At 45.2% G+C, this 15,296-nt stretch overlaps 1 protein-coding gene across 1 annotated transcript in view; it reads right to left on the bottom strand.

Annotated features, from left to right (window-relative positions):
- Window positions 1-10,451, bottom strand: part of MAP6 (microtubule associated protein 6) — an 80,214-nt gene extending 69,763 nt beyond the window's left edge. Inside the window, 1 exon segment of the mRNA XM_030918829.1 lies at window positions 8,898-10,451. Coding sequence (XP_030774689.1) covers window positions 8,898-9,805 — 908 coding nt within the window. The 5' untranslated portion in view covers window positions 9,806-10,451.
- Between the last annotated feature and the right edge of the window lie 4,845 nt (window positions 10,452-15,296).

Genomic DNA, 15,296 nt, shown 5'->3' with positions numbered 1-15,296 from the left:
ATCCAAATTCTATATATTGAAAAGTACCTCAACTTTCACTTCGGACTTTTTTCTCCCTCTATATTCCCTGTTCCAGTGACTAGCATCACTACCAGTTACCAAAATCAGAAACACAAGGGTCACTCTGGGCCATATCCTCTTCTATGAATCTCGATTGGTCATTTAGATCTGTTGTTTTGTACCCATATTATCTTATAAATCTCCGATCTCTGGCTGGGCACGGTGGCTCACGCCTGTAATCCCAACACTTTGGGAGGCCGAGGTGGGTGGATCACGAGGTCAGGAGTTCGAGGCCAGCCAGGCCAAGATGGTGTAACCCCATCTCTACTAAAAATACAAAAATTAGCCAGGCACGGTGGCAGGTGCCTGTAATCCCAGCTACTCGGGAGGCTGAGGCAGGAGAATCGCTTAAACCAGGGAGGCAGAGCTTGCAGTGAGCCAAGAATGTGCCACTGCACTCTAGCCTGGGTGACAGAGCAAGACTCCATCGCAAAAAAAAAAAAAAAAAAAAAAAAATCTCCGATCTCACAACCATGATTAAGGCTTTGTTATTTTCTCCAAATTATCTCAATAGCCTCCTTATTGGCCTCCCTTTCTCTAATCTCCCCAGGTGCTACAGCCAGCCAGTGGGAGCTTTATAAAATTTGAATCAAACTATGTTGTCCCTCTGCTTAGATTTTTTCAGTGACTCATTATTGTCTATAGAAGCAAATCCAAATTTCTTAGTCAGGAATACAAGGCTGTTGATAAGCTGACCTCTGCCTACCTCTCAGAGCACAAAAAGAAAGGGAATAATAAAAATAAGAGTAAAATTTACTGAAAAAAGAGATGCTCAACAAAATCAAAAATTTATTCTTGAGCAAGACTAATCCTGAAAAAAAAAAAAGCGAGAAGGCACAAATAAATATTAGGTATGAAAAAGGAGACATAACTACAGGTAAGTAGAGATTATTTTTAAATCCACAAGATAATGCTATGATCAATTTTATGTCAATAAATTATAAAATTAGAAGAAATTTACATTTTTCCAGAAAAAATAAATTACCAAAATTGGCTCAGGAAGAAATATAATACCTGGATAAGTGAATCACTATTAAAGACATCGAATTGATAGTTAAAAAAAAAAATTCATGAAAAAGACAACAGGTCCAGCAAGTTTTACAGGATAATTTTATCAGATATTTGAGTCCTTCTTATATAAACTTATTCAAATAACTAAAAAGGAGAGAATCTATCCATCTAATTTTATAGGTATAACCTTGATTCCAAAAGTATGTAAGACCAATATAAAAAAGGAAAAATTATAGGCCAATCTTATTTATGAATATATATGCAAACATTTCAGATAAAAAGTAAAAAACCAAATTCAGCATAATAAAATATATTTCTATCTAAGCGAGATTTATCCCAGAAATGCGGAGATTGTTCAATATGAGAAAAAAAATCTATTAACAGATTAAAAAAGAAAAATCACAGATCATCTCAGTTGACACTGAGCCTTCAATAAGAGAAAAAGCATTCAGTAAGATTCAATAGCCAAACTAATTTTTAGAAACCCCTAGCAAACTAAGAAAAATAAATATTTCTTAATCTTATAAAAACATATAGCAAACCTCATACTTAATGATAAAACTTTAGAAACTTGCCAAATCCCATGACAAGGATGTTTGTTATCACCTACTATTTGAAACCACCCCAGATGTCCTAACCAACAGAGCAACATACACACAAAAAAACAAGATATGTAAATCTTGGAAAGGAAGATAATAAATTGTTATTTGCTAAAAACATACATTATCTCTACAGACAATCCAGGAATGTCTACAATCAAAACTAATTAGAGAGTATGATAAGGTTCCTGAATATAAGATTAACATACAAAAATTAATTATTGCATATGGGCAATAATAAATTAGAAAAGGTAATAAACTCTTCACAATAGGAACAATAATTAAAAGCTAGATCAGAAAAAAAAAAATAAGATAATGTGGTATTAGCTCAGACTGATGGAATAGAAGAGAGAACTCAGACATAATATCTAAAGATATGTGACCCTTACGTGATAGAGGAGATATCATAAGTTAGTGGGGAAAAATAAAGCTTTAAAAAAGAGTGTAAGGATAAATGACTTTCCATATAGGGAAAAATTCAATCCTTACCTCACTCCACTCATCAAGATAAAATCTAGTTAGATTATTAACAATTTAAATACAGAAATAAAACTTTAAAACTGTATATATGTGTATATATATGAGTATATATGTGTATGTGATTTTGTGGAGAAAATTACAAAATATAAGTGAAGAACATAAAAGACTTAAATAAATGGCAACCTTTGCCATGTTTGCATATGGGAAAACTCAATAGCTTAAAGATGGCAAATCTCTCCAAGTAATTTTTTCCCAAGTAAAGCCTGCATTCACCTGCATTAAAATTATCTAGCATGCTTGCTAAAAATTACTTAGGCTCCATTTTAAGCCCATTGAATTAGTATGTATGAGGATGTGGCCCAGGAATCTGCATTTCAGAAAGCTCTCTAGGTGATTCTTTTGTGTACTAAATTTTGAGAACCATGCCTTATAAAAGTAGATCATAACGTGAGTTGCACATTAGAATCACTTGAGATAGTTTTTAAAAACTTGGTTGCCCAGGCTACACCCCAGACCAATGAAATCAGATTTTCTGGGCAAGGCACCTATGCATTAGTCTTTTAAAAGTTCTCCGTGATTCCAATGTGTAGCCAAGGTTGAGGACCACTGCCCTAGGTGAAGGTCCATGTAGAGTCACGTCTGTAAAGTTTGCTGCCCTTCTCCATTTGAACATTTACTTTTAGTGCTAACCTGGTAGGATTTGTACTTTTTTTTTTTTTTTTTTTTTTTGAGACGGACTCTTGCTCTGTCGCCCAGGCCGGAGTGCAGTGGCACCATCTTGGCTCACCGCAACCTCCGCCTTCCAGGTTCAAGCGATTCTCCTGCCTCAGCCTCCTGAGTAGCTGGGATTACAGGCGCACGCCACCATGCCCGGCTAATTTTTTGTATTTTTAGTAGAGATGGGGTTTCACCATGTTGGTCAGGCTTGTCTCGAACTCCTGACCTCGTGATCTGCCCTCCCCCACCCAGCCTCTCGAAGTGCTAGGATTACAGGCGTGAGTCACTGTGCCTGACCAGGATTTGGACTTTAACTTGATTGAGGAAGACACAATTTTCTTTTCTTTTCTTTCTTTTTTTTTTTTTTGAGACGGAGTATTGCTCTGTTACCCGAGCTGGAGTGCAGTGGCCGGATCTCAGCTTACTGCACGCTCCGCCTCCCGGGTTCACGCCATTCTCCTGCCTCAGCCTCCCGAGTAGCTGGGACTACAGGCGCCCGCTACCTCGCCCGGCTAGTTTTTTGTATTTTTTAGTAGAGACGGGGTTTCACCGTGTTAGCCAGGATGGTCTCGATCTCCTGACCTCGTGATCCGCCCGTCTCGGCCTCCCAAAGTGCTGGGATTACAGGCTTGAGCCACCGTGCCCGGCACAATTTTCTTACATTAAAATTATGACTCATTTATTTGGTATCCCCAGCTCCTTATCTGGTTTGGTGATCATTTTCTGAAAAAAATTCAACTAAATGAAATTGACTTTATCAATATGTAGATAAATACAATTTTCACCAAGCCCTAAAAATTCCGTTAGATTCAATAAATCTATATAGCACCTAGGCTATAAGAGGTACAGAGTGAACAAAATACAGCCTTCTCTTCAGGTGTCCATGACCTGGTGGGGGAGACAGATACAGACAAAAGTATTTTACAATCAAGCAGACAATGATAAGAGTTCAGAAAGTAAAAAGGGAATAGAAGAAAAATTCATTCAGAATGGCTGGATCTAGGAAAGCATCGCTGTAAATTCGGCATCCAAGATTGGCCTTGAGGCATTGCTGGGATTGACCCAAGAGGAAATTAGGGAAATGGGCAGTTGGGGAAAGGGGCAGTTCTGCATAGCATAAAGTAAGTCAGATGGGCCTTCCTGTAACCTTCATGCAAGGCTGGAGGGCAGACATTAAAGACTCCTTTTCTTTCTAACTTCCTTGTTACTGCTCTTATTTTTCAAGTATTTCACCCTGGTTTATTAATTCTACCTCCTAGTGCCTCAGCTGGTTTCTTCTAGGAAAAGTTTCTCATTAGCATGTCTATAGGGAGCAGCTTCTACCCTATCTACCCCTATTATCTGATGGCCAGGGCAATGGGGTTGACTGGGAGAGGAATTTTAATCACCTCCTTATGACTCATCTATTTTCTAATTGAGAAGGTCAGGTCTAAAGTCACAAATGGCTTCCCAAAGAAACCCATCTTTAACATTAAAAATGGTAATAAAGACATGCTTTGGCCGGGCACGGTGGCTCAAGCCCGTAATCCCAGCACTTTGGGAGGCGGATCACGAGGTCAGGAGATGTAGACCATCCTAGCTAACACGGTGAAACCCCATCTCTGCTAAAAAATACAAAAAACTAGCCGGGCGAGGTGGCGGGCGCCTGTAGTCCCAGCTACTCGGGAGGCTGAGGCAGGAGAATGGCATGAACCTGGGAGGCGGAGCTTGCAGTGAGCTGAGATTCGGCCACCGCACTCCAGCCTGGGGCCTGGGCGACAGAGGGAGACTCCGGCTCAAAAAAAAAAAAAAAAAAAAAAAAAAAAAAAAAAAAAAAGACATGCTTCTCAGTTTTATAACATCATCTATGTAAAATGAATGTATTAAAAATTAATCAAACTCATGTTTGTGAATAACCCTGAAGCTATCTTGGATACTACTTGAATGCAAAAATCTCAGGCTGATATGAATGGATTGGGAATTAGATGAGTTATTGAATAGGGAAGGTTTCTCAAAACCACAACGTCAAAGGGTATGTAATGTTATTTATGACTGTAAATTGTAAAGTAAAACAATGAGCACGCATATTATTCTGAATTTTGAATGTATATTTTACATGATGGACTGTATGTCCCTTTCTGTTTAAGCAGACTGTTCACACTGATGTCATGCGGCAGATGTCATTTGTAAAGTCCATGAGATGAACCAGTCACCATGGTGTAAACACACCATGATTTATGTAGAATGGCAGAAGAAAAGGGTTTGTAAATCAAATTATCATTGAAGTGGAGCACAGCTTGGCTTCTAAGGTGACATAAGGCCCATCTACAGTGGACATGGTACTTAAATTCAGAAGATATCCTAGAATCATAGCAAGGAAAAGAATGTGAGACAATAGGGAAGGAAAATCAGTGTTCTAGATAAGCTCATAATTGCCAATGATTTTTTCTTTATAGTGTATTTAATGTACTACTGAATATCTTATTTCTTTATATCTACTTTCAATCAAAGTGAATTTCTCAATTATTTGTTCATTTTTATTCTGGAACAAAAAAACCATTAAATTTCACATCAAATTTTTCATGCACTTAAATTGTTCATTAAAGAAATTGATGTTTCTTAACAATAATCATTTCCTTAATATTTCAAAACCCTTCTGATTATATAGCAAAATAGTACTCCTGGCCCCTAAGTCATAGGTATAATTAAATTTTACAAAAGACCTAAATTTAAAAATTTTTTTTGAGGTGTTAAAAAGATTTTTTTGGCCGGGCGCGGTGGCTCAAGTCTGTAATCCCAGCACTTTGGGAGGCTGAGGGACGGGCGGATCATGAGGTCAGGAGATCGAGACCATCCTGGCTAACACGGTGAAACCCCGTCTCTACTAAAAATACAAAAAAAAAACCTAGCCGGGCGAGGTGGCGGCGCCTGTAGTCCCAGCTACCCGGGAGGCTGAGGCAGGAGAATGGCGTAAACCCGGGACGCGGAGCTTGCAGTGAGCTGATATCCGGCCACTGCACTCCAGTCTGAGTGACAGAGCGAGACTCCGTCTCAAAAAAAAAAAAAAAAAAAAAAAAAAGATTTTTTTGACAGGTTAATAGAATTGATAAGTGCTAAAAATAATCATTCTCACCAGCTCCAAGGGCATAGCCTTCCCCCACCAAGTCATTTCCAGTATGTGTGTAATGTGAAGCATGACATGCTTACTGCACAGTTAAGCTGTTGTTTTGAGGAAAAAGGCTATATGAAACAAGGTACAACCCCAAATCTGGAGTGCTTTATATCCAAAGGATGTGGTCATTCCTTGAGTGACAGGCCACTCATCCATAAACAAAGCAAGTCCTGCCAACTTGAAATCATAAACTGAACAGGATCACCCAAAGAGGCTTAAGAATCTGGAATCTCTCTTGACTGGCATCGACTGTATGGTGGTGAGAAGAGACAGTTCCTGCTAGTGGGCAGTAAGGTTCCAGCTGCCACAGGGTGCCAGAATGAGAGTGGGAAGATGAAGAGGCCAGGCCAGTAATCTATGATGTTGGACCCAGACGTGGGCTTCTCAGGGTAGGAAGATCAAGAAATGAAGTAGGGTCTTGAAGCAAGAAAGCCATAGCAGAACCAGAAAACTACATCCTGCCTTTGTTTTTTTATGTCTCTTGTTTGTTTATTTCCCTTCTTTTCTTTTGCTCCCCGCTTGATAGCAGCATAAAAACATAGTGAACAGGCCGGGCGCGGTGGCTCAAGCCTGTAATCCCAGCACTTTGGGAGGCCGAGACGGGCGGATCACGAGGTCAGGAGATCGAGACCATCCTGGCTAACACGGTGAAACCCCGTCTCTGCTAAAAAAATACAAAAAACTAGCCGGGCGAGGTGGCAGGCGCCTGTAGTCCCAGCTACTCGGGAGGCTGAGGCAGGAGAATGGCGTAAACCCGGGAGGCGGAGTTTGCAGTGAGCTGAGATCTGGCCACTGTACTCCAGCCTGGGTGACAGAGCGAGACTCCTTCTCAAAAAAAAAAAAAAAAAAAAAAAAAAAAAAAAAAAACATAGTGAACATACTACCATCTCATGGCTATTCAAGGAAAAGGATTTATGTCCTTGTTTGACCAAGAGCTCAAAGGAAGTGCTGTACTCCTGGGTTCCCAGTGTGGCTGTTGTGACAGCAATAAACCAAAAGAAAGATGCCAAGTGGGAGGTGGAATTCAGGAAGATGAGAAATGCAGGAGTAGGAGTTGGGGGACAGATTTTCCCTTAACATGAAGGATGTATGGATATGCTATTCTTTTTTTTTTTTTGAGACGGAGTCTCGCTGTCACCCAGGCTGGAGTACAGTGGCCAGATCTCAGCTTACTGCAAGCTCCGCCTCCCGGGTTCACGCCATTCTCCTGCCTCAGCCTCCTGAGTAGCTGGGACTACAGGCGCCGGCCACCACGCCCGGCTAGTTTTTGTATTTTTTAGTAGAGACAGGGTTTCACCGTGTTAGCCAGGATGGTCTCGATCTCCTGACCTCGTGATCCGCCCGTCTCGGCCTCCCAAAGTGCTGGGATTACAGGCTTGAGCCACCGCGCCCGGCCCTGGATATGCTATTCTTTCCTCAGCCTATGAGAGAGTATTGGTAATGTTCACTGGAGAAGGACATTAGTCTAACATGAGGCTATATACAGAGTGTTGGCAAAGGACTAACTCTCTAGTCCTCCCCCACCACACCCTCTTGCAGGAAGAAGGCAGCAGAAAGCTGTGACATCGATGAAGGACCCCATCAGCTGCATTTTGAACACCTCTAGCTCAATTACTATTCATACACATCTTCCTCGAGAAACCCCAAATGCAATGTTACATGTTCAGAGTCAACCGTGTTCTGTTAGCTAATTGATGTTGGTTGAAACATAAGGGTAGAATTGAAAGCTAAGCCGTCAGAAGTATACACAGGATGGATGAAGGGCAAGAAAGCAGACTGGAATGGCTGAGGCTGTAGCAGAGGGAAAATTCCAGAAGGAAAGAGAGAGAGAGAGAGATTTTTCATGCTTGAAAGCATTCATCTGCAAGGAATTGAGTGAGATGGAGAAAGGGCTTCTTGGTGGCAAGAGAATGAGAGACATCTGGAGAACATGCAGGGAAAGGAGAAAGAAGATGCCTCAATAGCAGAGAAGGCTGGAGGCATCTAGGAAGTAGGATCATAAGGCATCACGTGGAAGGTAGGAATGGAACCAAGATGTACTAATTACCACTATGTGCTAGGCATGAGCTGTTCTCCTGAATCATCTCATTTAATCCTCACAATGTCCAGCACAGTGCTTGGCATATAGTAGGCACTCAAAAATATGTTGAATATTTAATATTAATTAAATAAAAATAAAATATTTAATACCAAATCAATAAAAGTGTGAACAATGCTAAGAGATGTCTATTACCAATTACATCTTACAGATAAGAACCTGAGGCCCAGAAACATTAGGAAACTTGCCCAATATGTCACAGCTAGTAAGAAGTAGAAGGACAATGACTTCAAAGTTCCAGCGGTGGAAGGAGGAGGGTGATTTGTAAAGATCCTGTGGGTAATCTAGAAAAAGGTATGGTGCTTGGGTGTTGCCCAGAGACTGAGAGAGGGAGGAAAGAATGAAGGGCCAAGGGAACTGGGCTAGGGAGGAGGGCGAGAGGCCACTTGGAAAGAATTCTTCTTCTAGAAGAATGGGGACCCTGTCGGACGGCAAAGAGCAGCATCCAGACTAACACAGCAGGTGAGCTGGGTGGGGGTAGGACGGAAGCACAGCCACTGCTGACATTGCAAAGGGTCTCTGTGGGCAGCCAGGGATCTGAGGTGAGCGAGATGGAGAAAACGGCTACAGCTGTAAAGTGAAAGAGCCAGGCAGGCTAAGATGGAAAATACTAACAGCTTGCGCACAGGACACGGCAGAAGAGAAGGCTTCGACCGGAGGTGGCCTGGGAGGCGGCTGGGGAGAGGGTGTGGCCTGGGACTGGAGGGAGGCTGCATGCTAGGCCTGCGTTGGGGATCGTCTGCGCGGCGACTCCCCCGCGCTAGCAGCGGCCGCGTCTCACCTGTAGGAGCTGCTCACTGCACTCGCCACCTCCTCGCGGATTTGCCGGTTGAGGGCGTCCGCCGCGGCGCGCCCCCTGCCAACCTCGGGGCCGGTGGCCTGGACCTGGGTCTGGGCGGCGGGCAGCGACGTCTGCTCGTGCCCCAGGCCCTCGGCGCGGCGTACCATCCAGGCAGGCCCGGCCTTCCTGCGCGTGTCGCGCTCGTCCCCCCCGGACGCCTTTCCGGCTGCCAGGCCGCCCGCTCCGCCGGGGGGCGCCTCCTGCTCCCGGGCCTCAGCGGCGGCCTGCACTGGCCAGCGCTCCTGGCTCTGCGGCCGGCGCTTGGGCGCCCCGAGGATGGGCGCCGAGGCCTGGGAGGCCGCAGGGATTTGCACGGGCTTGGGGATCCACGGGTGGTCTCCGCGGCGCGGCAGCGGCCAGGCGCGGAAGTCCTTCTGGTACTGGGTCTCGCGCTCGAAGGGCGCGTCGGAGGGCTGGTACTCGCTGCGCGGCCGGCAGCTGGGCTCGGGCCGCTGCACCTTCCAGGCGCGGTAGTCCTGCCGCATCACCGAGTCCGCGGGGCCGGAGGTGGAGCCGGAGCCCAAGCCCGGGCCCGGCCCGCCCCGGCCGGGGCCAGCCGCCGGCTCACGCTCACCGCTAGGCCCAGGCGCTGGCCCCGTTGCCCGGGCAACTGCATCCAACTCGCCCTGGGCTGGCTGCGTCTCTATGGCAACCGCGCGCGCCGAGGGGGGCGCGAGCGCCGGCTGCGCCTGCTGCTGCTGCGGCGGCGGTGGCTGCGGCGGGGCGCCCGGGTGCTCGGTGGCTTCCGAGTACTTGGTGAAAACCAGCGGCACCGCTATGTCCGCTTTGTCCAACTGGTTCCAGAAGCGGGCGATGCAGCAGGCCCTCGTGATGCACGGCCACGCCATGATGCTAGCTGAAAAGCCGGCCCCCTCTTTCTTCTTGTGGTTCTAAAGCAAGTCTCTAATCTTCCTTCAGCCTCCGATCCGGACCAGCCAATGTGGTTCCCACCGTTTTCTACCCCCGATCAGCCAGAGCTAGTTCGCCCTCCTCCCTCAGCGAGCACCCGGGGAGAGCTATCCTAAGAGAGTCTGTAGAGTCCCTCGATTACCAGTTGCAAACGCCTTTGGGAGCGCAGTCTGCTGCAGGCGCCGAAGGGCGAGAGGCACGGCGTTCCCGAGTCCCCGGCGAGGGTGTCTGGGACGCGCCCCTCCCTGCGGCTGCGGCGGCGCACAGACCTCGGTCGAGCGCGGCGACGTGAGGAGAGGTGGCTGCAGGCTTAAGCCATGGCGCAGAGGAGGGGCCGGGCGGTGTAGCCGCAGGGTTCGCGGACCGGGCTCGAGTCTCCTTCCTGCCGGGGTCCTAGTGCAGCCGGCCACCTAGCAGGACTGGGAGGCCATCACCTCCAGCGAAGACCGAGCATTGCTGCCTCCGCCGCTGCCCGCGAGGTTGCAGCAGCCGCCGCCGCCACTGCCTCTTCTTCTGGGAAGCGACCCCACCCTTTTCTGCAGCTCTCGGTCTCTGCTGCTGCCCGTGAAAGATGCTGCAGCAGCTGCTGCCGCCGCCTCTGCCTCTGCTGTAGGAAAGCGGCCCCACCCTTTTACGCCGCTCAGCAGGGAGGAAAAAAATCCAGGAACGATGCTGACTGAAAAAGTGCTGGAAAAAAAAAAAAAAAAAACACCTGCTGTCGTCAGCTTGCGCTGCTGGGAGCTTGCCCTCTCTCGCCACCTCCCTCCGCACTGGCAGCTCCTCCCTCCTCTGCTCCCGGACAGCAGCAGAATCTGGGGCCGTAGTGGGTTCAAGTCCCAAGCTCGTGAGGACTTTCTGTCCTTGGGCTTGTCGCTTCATCCCCAGGAGTCGTAGGCTCCTCTTTTGTAAAATAGGGCCAATAGTTGGTGGAGGGGGAGCTATTAAAATTTAAAACATGGAGGAAACTCCTAGTGAAATGTCTGTCGCAGAATAGATGCTTTGAAAAGGGGAGCTGCTGGTATTGGTCAAAACCGGCGGGCTGTGTTTGAGCCCAGTTTGGTTGCCTCCTGGTTCAAGCACTTGCCAGTCTTACGCACAGGCCTTGCTCAGATGTGTGGGAATGGGAGCACCAGGGCTGGTGGTGCCCTGGCTGTTCCCTTCCTAGGGAATCTTTGCAAAGGTATGTTTTAGACTCTCCCAAGAACCACCCAGTCCCTGTTCAGTTCAGGGGCCACACTGGGGCAGAGATAGAGAAAAGAAAAATCTTGAAAGTAGCTTAATTGTGGAGGTTGGGGGTGGGTCGGAGCTGTGCCCTAGGAGAGGGCAGTGCCTGGCCTGCAGGGGCCTTCTGGCACGTTCTCACTCTTCGCGGTTGCTCTTCTTCTATCTTTAAAGCAGAAGAGATTTTGGAGTTGGAAACCTGGTTTGGCTCTGCTACTCTCTGTGTCGCTTGGGCAAGTTAAGTCATCCCTGGGCTTCAGTCTCCTCATCTGTAGAATGGAGGAAATACTTACTAGCTGCCTCAAAAATGGTTTAGTGGGCCGGGCATCGTGGCTCACGCTGTAATCCCAGCACTTTGGGAGGCTGAGGCGGGTGGATCACCTGAGGTCGGGAGTTCAAGACCACCCTGGCCAACATGGTGAAACCCTGTCTGTACTAAAAATACAAAAATTAGCTGGGCGTGGTGGTGCGTGCCTGTAATCCCAGCTTCTCAGGAGGCTGAGGCAGGAGAATCGCTTGAACCTGGGAGGTGGAGGTTGCAGTGATCTGAGACAGCACCATTGCACTCCAGCCTGTGTGACAAAAGCAAAACTCCATCTCAAAAAAAAAAAAAAAGAAAAAAGAAAAGAAAAGAAAAGTGGTTTTGTGAGGATAGTTAACGACCCAGGGCAGAAGCTTTGAGTCAAATCTAATCTGCAGGGATTCATGGCTTTTGTAGCTCTTAACTGTATGGCAATGGGCAAATCACTACAATCTTCTGACCTTCAGTTTCATCTATGAATGGGGTACCAATACTGAACTTGCAAGGTTGTTCTGAGAATTAAAATGAGATAATGCACTAAAAATGCTTGGCATATGGCAATGGCTCAATAAATGGTAGCTATTAGTATCCAAAAGGCTCACCCAGAAGACCCATAAGTGGAGCATCCTAAGAAACCACTTGGACACCTTCTCCAGAAGATCTCTTGTTCCTCCAAGTAACTTTTGTTCTGTCTTTGCTGTCTCTCAATTTATGTCTCCTGCACTCCTCCACTAGCTACATCCACTGGACTTCAGCTCTTTTCCCCTACAATATAGGGAGAGTTCTCAGCATCAGTTAAGCTGGGAGCATTGGTGTTTCAGGGGGAGAAAGTCATGTACGTGTTTAGATTATAAATGGATTGCACAACACAGATTTTCTTTAACCCTAGAATCAAATAGGATGAGAAGACAGCTCTGATTAGTCAATTATCTGCTGAACTTCCTGCTACTTAGGTCTTTGCCTCTTGGTGATTTGATTTGAGATCCGTAAATAAAATAATGCCTGGTGCTGTTTTCCAGTCGTTAGGAGATATATTTTTATAAAGAACATAATCTGGTACATTTCCTCCCTTCACCCCTGCAGAACTCCCTGGGATTTGGCTGATGCATTTCCAATAATGATTTCCAAAGGTTTAAAAAAGGCTAAAAATTGGAGGGAGGATGTCTATTCTGAGAATCACTGATAGTTCATCCTTCTTTGATTTAGCAAGTCTAGTCTCCTGATGCTTACTTTGTGCCTTGAGGACTATAGGACACATATGGATTGTAGCTCTGGAGGAGCCCTCACTTGAAGGAATGTGTTATTGGAGAACTGAGAGACAGACACGTAAGTAAATAATTATCAAAGAGTATGGTCAACCTAACAGAGGTTAACACTGGTGCTGAATGAATGACTAGTAAGAGATGAGTAGGAGTTCTCCCAGCATAAGAAGTATAAGGAGGCCGGGCGCGGTGGCTCAAGCCTGTAATCCCAGCACTTTGGGAGGCCGAGACGGGCGGATCATGAGGTCAGGAGATCGAGACCATCCTGGCTAACACGGTGAAACCCCGTCTCTACTAAAAAATACAAAAAACTAGCCGGGCGAGGTGGCGGGCGCCTGTAGTCCCAGCTACTCGGGAGGCTGAGGCAGGAGAATGGCATGAACCCGGGAGGCGGAGCTTGCAGTGAGCTGAGATCCGGCCACTGCACTCCAGCCTGGGCGGCAGAGCGAGACTCTGTCTCAAAAAAAAAAAAAAAAAAAGTATAAGGAAAATTTTGTCATTAATATCACCCTCCACATTTATTTACTTGGGTTTGAAAAACGCATTCAACCTCCCTGGACCATCCAGTGACCCTGTGGGATAGACAAGTCTAGCAGTCACCTATTATGTGGCTTATTTAGCATTCATTCTGGTGGTCACAGCACCTCATCATTTGACTTCTGAGGGCCAAGAGAGAGAGAAAGAGAGAGTATCACACATCAAAAACTTTAGGATTGTAAAGAGGGATGATTTTTGATATGGCATATTTAAAGAATCACAGATAAATACTAAGAACTACTTTCTTCTGATAAATGTGAAAAACTTTGCATGGTAGCCAGCCTCTAAGAAGGCCCACAGTGACCCTAACTTCCCAATGTTCACAGCCTTGTGTAGTCCTCTGCCCTGAATCAAATAACTTAGAAATATGCATTTAAATTTCCTCCATGTCTTTTCATGGCTTGTTAGCTCATTTCTTTTTAGAGCTGGATAACATTTCATTATCTGGATGTATCACAGTTTATTTATCCATTCACCTACTGAAAGATATCTTGGTTGCTCCCAAGTTTTGGTAATTATGAATAAAGTCACTAGAAACATCCGTGTGCAGGTTTCTGTGGGGACATAAGCTTTCAACTCCTTTGGGTAAATACCAAGGAGTACAATTGCTAGATGACACAGTTAGAGCATGCTTAGTTTAGTAACAAACTGCCCAATCGTCTTCCACAGTAGCTGTACCATTTTGTGCTCCTACCAGCAACAAACGAGAGTTCTCATTGTCCCATGTCCTCTCAGGTATTTGGTTTTATCATCAGTGTTTTGGACTTTTCACATTCTAACAGGTATATAGTAGTATCTCATTGTTTTAATTGGTAAATCTCTAATAATATACAATGTTAAGCATCTTTTCATACGCTTATTTGCCATCAGTACATCTCTTTGGTGAGATGTATGTTCCATTGTTTTGTCCATTAAATTTATTTTTATTTTTATTTTTATTTTTTTGGAGATGGGGTCTTGCTCTGTCAACCCAGGTGGGAGTGCACGATCATAGTTCACTATAGACTCGAGTTTCTGGGCTCAAGTGATTATCCCACCTCAGCCGTCCAAGTAGCTGGGACTACAGGTGTAGGCCACCATGCCTACTTTTGTTCATATTTTATCTGAGTTGTTCATTTTCTTACTGTTGAGTTTTACAAGTTGTTTGTGTATTTTGGATGATAGCTTGATACCCTTCATCCTAAGTCTTTTGCAAATATTTTCTCAGTCTGGTTTGTCTTTCCATTCTCTTCACAGTGTCTTTTGAAGAACGGAAGTATTTAGTTTTAACAAAGTCCGATTCATAAATTCTTTCAGAAATTCATAAATTCTTTAGATACAACACCAAAGGGTCATGCCTTTGGTGTTGTATCTAAAAAGTCATTACCATGGCTGTATGTGGTAGCTCATGCCTGTAATCCCAGCACTTTGGGAGGCTGAAACAGGAGGATCACTTGAGCCCAGGAGTTTGAGACTAGCCTGGGCAACATAGCAAGACCCCATCTCTCTAAAAAACACAAATTTTAAACTTAAGTAAATAGTTATCAGCAAATCCAAGACTATATGTTTTCTCCTATGTTATCTTCTGAGAGTTTCATACCTTTATATTCTACATTAAGGTCTATGAGCCATTTCAAGTTAATTTTTGTGAAGGGTGTAAGGTCTGGGTCAAGATTCATTTTTTTTGCGTCTAGGTTTCCAGTTTTCTAGTCTCATTTGTTGAAAAGACTACCTCTGCTCCATTGTATTGCCTTTGCTCCTTTCTCAAACATCAGTTGACTATACAGATGCTTCTTGACTCATGATGGAGTTAAACCCACTATAAATTGAAAATATTGTATGTCAAAAATGCATTTATTTGACCTACCAAACATCATAGCTTAGCCTAACCTACCTTAAACATGCTCAGAACACTTTCATTAGCCTATGGTTGGGCAAAATTATTATTATTATTATTATTATTATTATTATTTGAGACGGAGTCTCGCTCTATCGCCCAGGCTGGAGTGCAGTGGCCGGATCTCAGCTCACTGCAAGCTCCGCCTCCCGGGTTTACGCCATTCTCCTGCCTCAGCCTCCCGAGTAGCTGGGACTACAGGCGCCCGCCACCTCGCCCGGCTAGTTTTTTGT

This window comes from Rhinopithecus roxellana, chromosome 15 (assembly GCF_007565055.1).
Source record: "Rhinopithecus roxellana isolate Shanxi Qingling chromosome 15, ASM756505v1, whole genome shotgun sequence".
NCBI lineage: Eukaryota > Metazoa > Chordata > Mammalia > Primates > Cercopithecidae > Rhinopithecus > Rhinopithecus roxellana.
Note: the sequence above shows the minus strand (reverse complement) of the source record. Positions and strands in the feature narration are given on the sequence as shown.